The 11,604-nt window shown below is 38.4% G+C and overlaps 1 protein-coding gene across 1 annotated transcript; it reads left to right on the forward strand.

The window, feature by feature from the left end:
* Positions 1-293: 293 nt before the first annotated feature.
* LOC108676994 (plancitoxin-1) lies at positions 294-1,347 on the forward strand (the record flags this gene model as incomplete). Its single annotated transcript, XM_018165138.1, is given in 2 exon segments — positions 294-383; positions 1,068-1,347. Coding segments are annotated over 2 exon segments (370 nt in total), but the record flags the coding sequence as incomplete, so codon positions are not given.
* Positions 1,348-11,604: the final 10,257 nt, after the last annotated feature.

Genomic DNA, 11,604 nt, shown 5'->3' on the forward strand with positions numbered 1-11,604 from the left:
TCTAGACGGTATCAAGCCCTTATGTTTTGTGTGTTCTAGATGGTATCCTCATATGTTCTTGTTCAATATATGTTGGGTGGTACTCCTACAAATATATAGTTGACAGGAATATGGCTACTCGCTAGCTAATGACATGTTCTTTGCTAAAAGGATTGGCTTGTGTTAGCTGACTGCTTTTTGCTTTGTGGTCTACCTTAGCAATGATAATGATAATAATGGTTGCCATGCATCATCAGGTTCATGCTCTACCTTAGCAATGATAATGATAACAAATGCTTGCCATTCATCATCAGGTTCATGCTGTACAAGCTGCCGGAGGACCCAAGCTCTGAGGACAGCCTCCTGCAGCAGGGCCTGGCTTACATGTACCTCATCCCTGACAGGTGACCTCCTCATCCCTTACCCTGTAGACGGGTGACTAGATATCCTATCAGTTGCTGCTAATAATGTGGCTCAAATAAAATGTTCAGTTTTGAATGAAGAACATGTTTTGTGGAAAAATAAGTAACCTAATATAGACATAAGTGACCAAATAAAGAAATGAGTGACGTATTAAAGAAATGAGTGACCTATCAAAGAAGCAGTCTTGTACGTTTTCTCTGCAGAGTTTTGTACAGCATTGACTGCTGCTGCCCAGAAAGCCTAAGTATCATGAGTTACTCTAGCCAAGAGTTTGTTGAGAGGTTCTCCCTTGCGCCATTTAGCAGATTAGTTTAACTTTCAAAAATCATTCTGGTTATTATTTCTTGGTGCGTTTACATTCACGTTATGATAACTTCATTAGAATAATTTTGGGAGCATCTGGTGCCTTTTATGTGCACATTAGGATATTATAGTGGGACTTTAACCGAGAAGTTTGAACCCTTTCATCCAGTAAGAGTAACTCCCATTACGTCCGTGGATAAGAATAGCTTTGATGGCAGTTTATGTACCTACATGAATAGAATGAGTTGGAAATCAATGTGTGCCAACAGTCAGCAGTTATCTCACATACAATAGTAAGCTAATACTCTAGGAATAAGTATTAAGCTCTAATACTAAGCAAGTAATTAATTTGTTTATTACAGCAGCCAGCAGTCCACACCGCGGCATCGCAGCAACAGCGACTGGCTGCTTAGCAACCGCAGCATTGGAAATGTGAACTCCATGGCCGGCACCACACTCTCCAGCCTGTACCAGCAGCCAGGAGATGATGAGGTGAATAAGAGCATGGCGGGCACCACACTCTCCAGCCTGTACCAGCAGCCTGGAGATGATGAGGTGAATAAGAGCATGGCCGGCACCACACTCTCCAGCCTGTACCAGCAGCCTGNGCAGGCTGCTTACCTAGGCAGGCTGCTTACCTAGGCAGGCTGCTTACCTAGGCAGGCTGCTTACCTAGGCAGGCTGCTTACCTAGGCAGGCTGCTTACCTAGGCAGGCTGCTTACCTAGGCAGGCTGCTTACCTAGGCAGGCTGCTTACCTAGGCAGGCTGCTTACCTAGGCAGGCTGCTTACCTAGGCAGGCTGCTTACCTAGGCAGGCTGCTTACCTAGGCAGGCTGCTTACCTAGGCAGGCTGCTTACCTAGGCAGGCTGCTTACCTAGGCAGGCTGCTTACCTAGGCAGGCTGCTTACCTAGGCAGGCTGCTTACCTAGGCAGGCTGCTTACCTAGGCAGGCTGCTTACCTAGGCAGGCTGCTTACCTAGGCAGGCTGCTTACCTAGGCAGGCTGCTTACCTAGGCAGGCTGCTTACCTAGGCAGGCTGCTTACCTAGGCAGGCTGCTTACCTAGGCAGGCTGCTTACCTAGGCAGGCTGCTTACCTAGGCAGGCTGCTTACCTAGGCAGGCTGCTTACCTAGGCAGGCTGCTTACCTAGGCAGGCTGCTTACCTAGGCAGGCTGCTCACCTAGGCAGGCTGCTCACCTAGGCAGGCTGCTCACCTAGGTACACTTAGGCCTTCCTAGCTGTCCTGCCCTCGTTGTGAATTTCTCCTCGGGCAGTCCTTATGATGCCCTCTAATATACATGTAGAATGGTATATTTATACATGTACCTATGTATATTAGTATACATAAATACAGAGAAAATAACAAATATATTAAAATATAATATAGCATATAAACAAACTAGCTGCATTGTTATATCATCCCTGAACTTGTCGCGCCACAAGCTGCTTGTGACGCCTCCTTGCTGCTCCTGCGTACAATAATTGTTGCGTTGATGTTAAGAGGCAGTACATGGAACCTACTTTACTGGTTGAACTTAATACATAAATAGATTTTTTTGCAACCATCTATCATTCCTTCTTTCAAACGTAAACTGAGTGTTTTGTCTGTTACTAAAACAGTTTTATGCCGTGTCGGAGGACTGTCCCAAGTTACCCTGCCCATCCCGAGTAGCCCCGGTTGACGGTATTATTGAAGGATAATTAAAGGCATACTGAGTGTTTTGTCTGTTACTAAAACAGTTTTATGCCGTGTCGGAGGACTGTCCCGAGTTACTCTGCCCATCCCAAGTAGCCCCGGTTGACGGTATTATTGAAGGATAATTAAAGGCATACTGAGTGTTTTGTCTGTTCCTCGACAAACTGCTCTTGCGCCATGCATAATCAATGGCCAGGATTGCATGAACACCTGTGCAAAGAGAAAATATTTAAATTATTTTGCACAAACTGCACCAACCTATGGCTCCAAAAGATTCATGCACAGGAAAAATTTCCCAAAAACCTACATTATCCTGAGTGTGGCATATAGTATTTAGGTCAGATCACAATGATCGTTATTGTTGTTTCTTCTTTCTGAACAATAATGAACTCATTGTAGTGCTTTTATTAGTAGGTAGTGTTGGCAATGTTTTTGGTCAACAAATGCAAAAATTGGTGATAAATTTACCAGCTCTGCATCCTGGGGTAGCTTTTGTCTAACTTTTCAGAATGGAACCCAGAGAGTCACTGGCAAAGACTTGGATATTACTGATTTAATGTGCCAGATCATTAAATTGGCTAAAGGCAATTTAACAAGAGCAAAAAATATGAAAAAATAATCCTGGGTCTTGTCTTGGCCTCAAGTGAGACAGCAATCTTTGGTTTGGGTTATTAATTAGCTAAACCCAAAAGAGAGGTTTTTGGGTTTGCATCTCCAATTTAACTGTATGCCATCAAATGGGGTAAAAAAGGATGGGCAGGGTAAATCAAGACAGTCCTGTCATGGAGTAAGAATGTTATAGCAGCAAAACTACCGTAATTGAAATTTGCAAAGCTAAAAATTGTGACATAAACTTCAAAAAATTTCCTATTCATGTTGCATAAAGTAGGTTAAGAAATCAAACATTTACTAGCTCTAAAAAATCCCACAACAAATATTAAAATATATTTTGGAAAAGTACTTCTGCTAAGATCTTTATTAAAAAAGTATCTGCGGCTTTAAAAACTTTTCTCAAAAAATACTTGCAGTCAGTTGTTGGCTTTAAACTTAATTGGTGGAATTTGTGTACCTCAATCCGGAACAAAAGGACAGCCATTTTAGCAAGACGGGTATCAAGGGCCACCCTCCTTCCTCCCCCCCTGGAATAATACAGGACACCCTTGAAAATGCATTTACATTTAAACCTTGGTTAGCAAAGACTCGGGTTAACAAAAAATCACTTAACAATAAAAAATTTTCAGTAAATTTAACACTTAACATTAAAATTAATAATAAAGAATTTTTAGTAAATTTAACACTTAACATTAAAATTAATGCATCATAGGTCATCACAAAATTGTGCATAGAATGTCATCGATAGAATTGTGCACCAGGCAACATAGAATGAAAGTAATTAACCTAAACTATGATTAATTTATCCAAAAAAAATGGTGGTTGTCACTAAAATATTGTTTTCAAATTCAGGCATGTTTTGTATCATCTTTTTTGTTATACCGTCAACTGGGGCTACTCAGGACGGGCGGGGTAACTCGGTACAATCCTCTGACACGGCGTAAAACTGTTTTAGTAGCAAAACTAATTGGAATATTGCAAAACTAAATATAGTGGCATAAACATCAACATTTTTACTATCTATGTACCGGTAGTATAAAAAAAAGTTAAAAAATACTACATTTACTAGCTTTGAAAAATTCCTGAAAAAAATGTTGAAAAATGATATTTTGAAAAGTTCCTCCTGCTAAGGTCTGTAGTTAAAAAAATATTTGCTGTATTAAAAAATTTCGCTTAGAAAAAAATGGCAGACAAGTGTCAGCATGAAAACTTTATTTGCGGTATTTACATACCTCAATCCCAAAAAAATGTCTGCCATTTTTGCATGGCGGGGCTACTTGGGACACCCCTCCGGGGCTATTCGGGACACCCCCAAAATCGCATTTACAGTAGAACCTCAGTTAGCAAAGGCTCCAGTTAAGAAAAAAATTGATTAAAAACAAAGAATATTGATTACATTTACCTTGCTCAGCAAAAAAAATTCACTTACAGTATTGAAAAATTAGTGCATCATCAGTCACCACAAAATTCTGCATAGAATTTCATATATAGAATTGTGCACCAGGCATCATAGAATGAAAAGTAATTGACCTAAACTATGATTTATTTTTTCAAAACATATCATGGTTGTCACTAAAACATTCCTTTCTGTTTCAGGTATGTTTTTCACGATCTTTTTTTATAGTAAATTCACTTAACCCAATTAAAATGGTGTAAAATTACAAGCCATCCTGTAAGCTTACAGATAGAGAAAAAATGCTATAGGGCTGCTGATATGAAGCTTGCAGTGGAAAAGGTTTTGTAAATGTTCAATGGCATGTTCATGGATACGGAATATTGCATCAATAATACGGTAATTAATGTATATGGTAATATTTCAATAAAAGAAAAACAAGTAAAAATTACAGAAAATGACATTTATTCTACCTCTACATCATCTACAATGAAAGAGGAGGACTTCAGAGTACTGTTAGTAATGGATGAGTACACTCTGCATGCTTCAAATGTTTTAAAATTAAGTTTTATTCCAAGTGTCCCGAGTAGCCCCGTTCAATGGGGCTACTCAGGACAATTTTTTTGCATCTGGCACCTTACGAATAGCATCTGGAATTTTTTTGGAGAAGCCATGTGATAGCCCTTGCAAAGAGCTTTGAAATGAGCCTAAACTTGTTTATGAAATGTTTCATGGTACGAAGTTATGAATGAAAAACATTCGAAATTGTCCCGAGTAGCCCCAGTTGACGGTAGTGAATTCATTCACTTGACCCAATTAAAATTGGGCAAAATTACAAGCCCAGCTCTGTAAGATTATGGAAAAAATGCTATAGTACAGCTGCTGATATGAAGCTTGCAGTGGACAGGTCTTTGGCAATGGCATAGAAATTTTTTGGGGGAAGGGGTTTTTAATAGAAGTATTAGGTATAGAATTGAAAAAAAATAGTTTTTGTTATTGAAAATAGATACAGTGTTATCAATGAAGGAAAACACGTACAAATCACATAAAATGTCATTTATTCTACATCTACACCATCTACAAAGGAAGAGGAGGACTTCAGAGTACAGTTAGTAATGGATGAGTACACTCTGCATGCTTCAAACGTTCTAAAATTGAGTTTAATTTCAAGTGTCCCGAATTATCCAATTCCCAGAGGTAATTCAGGATGCTTTTCTCTTTTGCGTCTGGCACCTTGCAAATAGCATATGGAATTTTTTAGCCATACAAAGACCCTTTAAATGAGCCCATATTCATTTGTGGAATGTTTCATGGTAAAAAGTTATCAACAAAAAATGAAAAAAGCGTCCTTTATTACCTCATTTGACTGTACTAGATCCCTCGGTTATGACCAGAAATGTTTACCCAGGAATGCATTGCTTTTTTCCAAAATGTCACTTTGGCTAAACAATTTTGCCTATCAAGCTGAAATTTTACAAGTGTCTTGATGATTCTTGTGACTATTCAAAAAACATACAGCAAACTATTTGGAGTATGCCTACAATAGTCGTCTATTTTAAACTGACCTTTTGCCTTTAACTCACCAAAAACTTGGCCTAGTGCTTCAAATTATTATTTGTAAGCTAATTGGACCAAGGCCTGCATTTTTGTCACAAATGAATTTTTTTGTGCAACTTGTATTTGAAAATTTAGAATAAATGTCTTCCATAAAATTTTCAATAATTTATCTACAATGATGTTTAGATCAGTTATATCAAATGAAATTATTTCCTGGGGTTTTGTGTATCCAACACCAATACATTTGAGAATGATGGTGGATAGGGCGCCTGATGGATAAGGCACCTTATCATCCTTAGCAATTGCTCTACCTTAGCAATTTCCTCAGCACAGGAAATTGCTCCAATGCCCCAGAGAGCCTCAAAAAATTTCCAAGAAGTTTTAAAAGTTGCCAAATTTGAGAGGCTTTGCTGGAGCAACTGTAAGGTCTAGTGGTTTTGTTCTTATTCAGAATTATATTTATAGGCAAAACATTTAGCTACAATCCAGCACTCACTTCACTCTACTCTTCTTGAAACCTTTTGAGTGATATGTTAAATGTCAAAAATGATTGTAAGCATGCAGGAAATTAAAATCTTTGTAATTGACAAATGGGTTTAAATATCTCAGATGAAGGATCTCAATTAGTTTTTTTATGTGTAAAAAAATTTGATGAGTAATATTTTAAAAATCAACAAATTAAGGCAATTGGTTGTGTGCAGAGGAAAAATCAATTGAAAAAAAAAAAACATTTAAGCCAAAAAAATAATTGGGGTTTGTTGAGATGCATTCCTGTACAAGAGATCAAATATGTGAGAATAAAGTTTTTTCATTATTACTTGGGCTCTGTGTGTGGTTTAAAGAAAAGAACAATATGTTCAAATAGAATGCATTAAAAAGCAAAATTTTGTTATTACTGGAATTTTTTAAAATTAACCTCTGCAGTCCCTCAAGTTGCTCAAACCGTATAAGTGTGGGGAACATTTTGGTGGCCGCTCAAACTACATGAAACTCCTCAGAGACTCTCAGAAAATTCAGTCTCCAAATAATGGAACTCTTTTCTGAGCTTACATGCCCATGCCAAATACAGGCACCTCAAATATTTCTGATTACAGTATATTACCAAGTGAGCTAAGGAAACATTCACTTGGTACAGCCAAGGAAACATTCAGCTAAGGAAACATTCAGGGTTCTCATCCAGACCATACAAAACATACATGTAGACTGACTCTTGAAACTACTTTCAACATACCTGTTCATGATTTCTCCCATATCTCTTTCTAATTTTCAATATAAATAAATGTGGGCAGAGATAGACGTCTACCTAAAAGCTCCTGTCATTGAGCATCACTGGTTAGTTCAGTGCTGCTCACTCCAGCAGTTGTTGAGGTACTCCCAACATGGTTGGCTTAGAACAGAGTTGGAAAGTGCAGCTATGTTTAGGCAAAGAAGGCTGAAAACTCCTATAGCAAACTTGTCCACTTGAGTCTTTTATAAAAAGTCTTCCTAAGAAGAAATGAAAATAGTCCAATAGAACTTTCAAAGTTTATGAAACAAACTTGGTAATTTAACCCTTCTTTTATGCACATCTCATCTTAGTTGCCTATGTGAAACAGTTTTTTATTGAAAACCAAGTTTTGTTAACTATACAGCTATATATATAGAATCCACTCCACTGTCCCCTCATTCCTCTGCCTCACCCCTCAGTCATATTGTCCCCTCTGTCTTCATCTGATGAGAAGTCATTTAAGTGGTCAATGCAACTTGTGCAGAGGCTTCTTAATGACTGAATGAATTTAGGACTGTGGGACAAGAATTGTATGAATGCTACTTAATGAAGGAATGAACCTTAACTCAATGTACTGCCGGTTTGAAATATGGAACTGAATATGACAACCTAAATACAGCATGAGCAGAAAGCTGAATGAAGCAATTAAAATTATCACAGAATACGTACCAAAAAAATGTTGATGTAGAATTTCTTACATTTTACTTAATGGGTTTTGCTAACTTGCATATAAGCATTGTGTTGCTTACACCCAAATAGTAGATCATAGTAAAAATCATAGATCATAGTAAATAAATAAATCATAGTAAATAAATCATAGTAAAAGTAAATAGATCATAGTAAAAAGGATGCAATTAATTTTCATAAGTAATGTATTTTGGTTCCTTGATCTGATTATATATTGTATTGTTTTTAGTAATCAAAAGTATTAATTGAGTGTGGCTGTTAGATACTATGGACTCCTGCTACGTGATGGTGACCGTACTAGCGCTGCTGCTGGGGGCGCTGAGCCTCTACACCTTCTCCCTTGCAGAGCAGCGTGCCCGCACGAGTGACTGGCATGCCTGCCGTGACCAAGATGGTAACCCTGTTGATTTGTAAGTTTGTTCTCCAATAAATATGGCTTAGTGGCATTATAAGATGTGTGCTCTTATGTGCCTTATGTTTTGTGTGCTCTAGACGGTATCAAGCCCTGATGTTTTGTGTGATCTAGACAGTATCAAGCCCTTATGTTTTGTGTGATCTAGACAGTATCAAGCCCTTATGTTTTGTGTGATCTAGACGGTATCAAGCCCTTATGTTTTGTGTGATCTAGACGGTACCAAGCCCTTATGTTTTGTGTGCTCTAGACGGTATCAAGCCCTTATGTTTACCTCATCCCTGACAGGTGACCTCCTCATCCCTGACAGGTGACCTCATCCCTGACCCTGCTGACAGGTGACTAGAGATCCTATCAGTTGCTGCTAATAATGTGGCTCAAATAAAATGTTCAGTTTTGAATGAAGAACATGTCTTGTGGGAAAATAAGTAACCTTGTGAACGAGGAACATCGTTCACTAATTTATTCAATGTGCATTTTCTTGTGACGAAATTATTCTATTACGTCTGGCGAAGTCGCGCCAGTGACATGTGAGTCAGACCTATAGCAGTTGGAACTGTCTAGTACTAGGTCAGGTCTGAGCGTCTGTGCGTCAGGTAGTCAGTCGTGTCCCGCCAGCCCTACAGTGAGGTTCATACCTGAACCCGCTCAGCTCTGTTAACTCTCTGCATTCTTTGCTTTAGCGCTAGAGTCGTGGCTGTGCCGTGACTATTTAGTCTAACCTGCTTTCGTTCGCCTATGCGAATTACGGTAACCTTAACTACGTGCATTAATGCTGTGCAATAGTAAATGGAATTGAACCAATTTGAACGTCTCTTAGAATAGTCATTTTAGTCGGAATTTGTGCTTCCCTTTACCATGTTTTACTGATTTTAAACAAAGTGATTGAATAAACTATTTTAAGTGTGCTTTGTCGTGATTATACCATGGCCACTGAACCGGCTTTAACTGACGATGACTAGGAGAGTTGAACGGCATTGTAGGTCAGATGAATGAGCACAGTAGCCTGGAATTTATTCACATATTGTCTTGGCCTATGAGCGGTGAGCATTCGATCCTGATAGTGAATTACAAGCCTAACGTTCAGATTTGCTTGTAGTAGCTCTGGCCGGTGACAACCTAATATAGAAATAAGTGACCTTATAAAGAAATAAGTAACCTACTAAAGAAGCAGTCATGTATGTTTTCTCTGCAGAGTTTTGTACAGTGTTGACTGCTGCTGCCCAGAAAGCCTAACTATCATGAGTTTAACCATTTAGCAGATTAGTTTAACTTTCGAAAATCATTCTGGTTATCATTTCTTGGTGCGTTTACATGGATATTATGATAACTTCATGAGAATATTTTTGGGAGCATCTGCTGCCTTTAATGTGCACGTTAGGATATTATAGTTGAACTTTAAAAGAGAAGTTTGAACCCTTTCATCCAGTAACAGTAACTCTCATTACGTCCGTGGATAATAATAGCTTTGATGGCCGTTTATGTACCTACATGAATAGAATGAGTTGGATGCGACTGACTTCGCAACTTCAGTGAAGCACCCAGGAAATGAGTTGACTGGACCACCTGTTGAATACATCCTGCCAGTCCTAGGAGTGCCCACTCCTCATGTGAATAACAAGTTGTGACAGTGTGCTGATTACAGGGGGATTCATGTGCGCAACCTACGGAGTGAAAGCTAGTTTTACAAAGCAACAGTGATTTTAAGGCATCCATTTTATCTGGCACGGTATGTGCGTGTTTTACCCAATAGCCAAGTAAACACCCAAATTTTAGCCTGTGAGTGATAGGCTGATTTCCTTGTCCGCATCAGGGTGTGTGGTCAGTTGTCTCGTACCAATGGTGTTTTAAATCAATTATTTTACTTGCACATGACGACAAACCCCATTGAGTGTATTGACTTACCTTAAACACTTTAGTGGTTATGTCTTAGGGAGGCGTACTGTTTATTGTGTTATACGTTTTGGACTGCTCAAATAGCTGAATAATTGAATCTAGGATTAGCCAATTTGTGGTTTAACTGTGCATCATTAGCCAAAACTATTTCATATATTTTTGTATCATCCTAACCTTACTAACCCCATCTCATCCTGTGCTGCAGTGCATATCAGTATCTGTGTTGTCAGCGGTGCTAGCATCTCCTAATATATCTTCCTTGGCTGCGCCGGGTGGTTTTAGTAACCTACCCTGCCCGTAGTATCCAGGGCCATACTGTGAACCTCTTTAATATCAATATTAAACGTACCGGGACCGTCGCCCCCTTACAATGGAAACTCTGCTTTGCAGCGTAATTATAATTACTTAATGAAGTTTAGTTCATTGCGGTCAACTTAAGAGACAAATTTTCAACTAACTAATACTTTTTATAAGTCTAATTTTAATTGTTGAGTGAAAGGTGCAGACTTGCTACTTCCAAGTGATTAGGTACTTTATAGAAACTGAGCAAGTTAGCGTACGTGTTTTAAGCCTTTAAGAAGTTCATTTTTTGCCTCAAATAACGATGTTGGATCAAAAAAGTGGTCTTGGTGGATCGAAATAATGTATGAACCTTCGAAATTAAAATTCCATCCTGCTCTAATGTGACCGCAACTACGTAATTGTAAACTTGATGTTTACATTTTTTTGGTGGGAACTCATCGCAAATGATTTCCGGACAAGCTTCACTGCAGACTGATCAATCCTGGACAATCCAACATACCGGAAACCTTACTTTTTTAAATAGTTGGCCGAAGACTGACAAATATATTAAATGAAAGAATTTCAATCTAAATGTGTCTGCAAGATCTTCTGAAGGCATAAATTTTGCTACTGAAGCATCGCCAAAGATCTTGCAATATTCATCCACTCTCTGCACAGTGGACCTTGCCCTCAGCAAGGCTCTAGGCCTCTAGCTGATTCTCCCTTTGGTATAGCAGGTATTGCCAAATCCAACAAAAATCTAGGATGTAAGAAATCCCTAACAATGCTAGGATGTAGATCAAAACATTAATTATCTAGAAGTTGGCTCAAAAAAAAAAAACATTTCAACATGGCTATAATTGAATAAAGATCATTACTTGTAGTTTAATAAACATGAAATATTCCTATTCTGACTATGCCTATTCTATTGAAATCATCCTATTCTATGCCTATTCCTATTCTATAACTTCCTATTCTTCTAACAATGCTAGTAACCAATTATAAAAAAATGTGTTTAAAAGTTAATTTTTAAAGACAACACTTCTAAAGAGACCAGTGTTTCCAATCTTACACATGTAGAATGAATTCCTTATT

Source organism: Hyalella azteca, unplaced genomic scaffold (assembly GCF_000764305.2).
Source record: "Hyalella azteca isolate HAZT.00-mixed unplaced genomic scaffold, Hazt_2.0.2 contig9619, whole genome shotgun sequence".
Lineage (NCBI taxonomy): Eukaryota > Metazoa > Arthropoda > Malacostraca > Amphipoda > Hyalellidae > Hyalella > Hyalella azteca.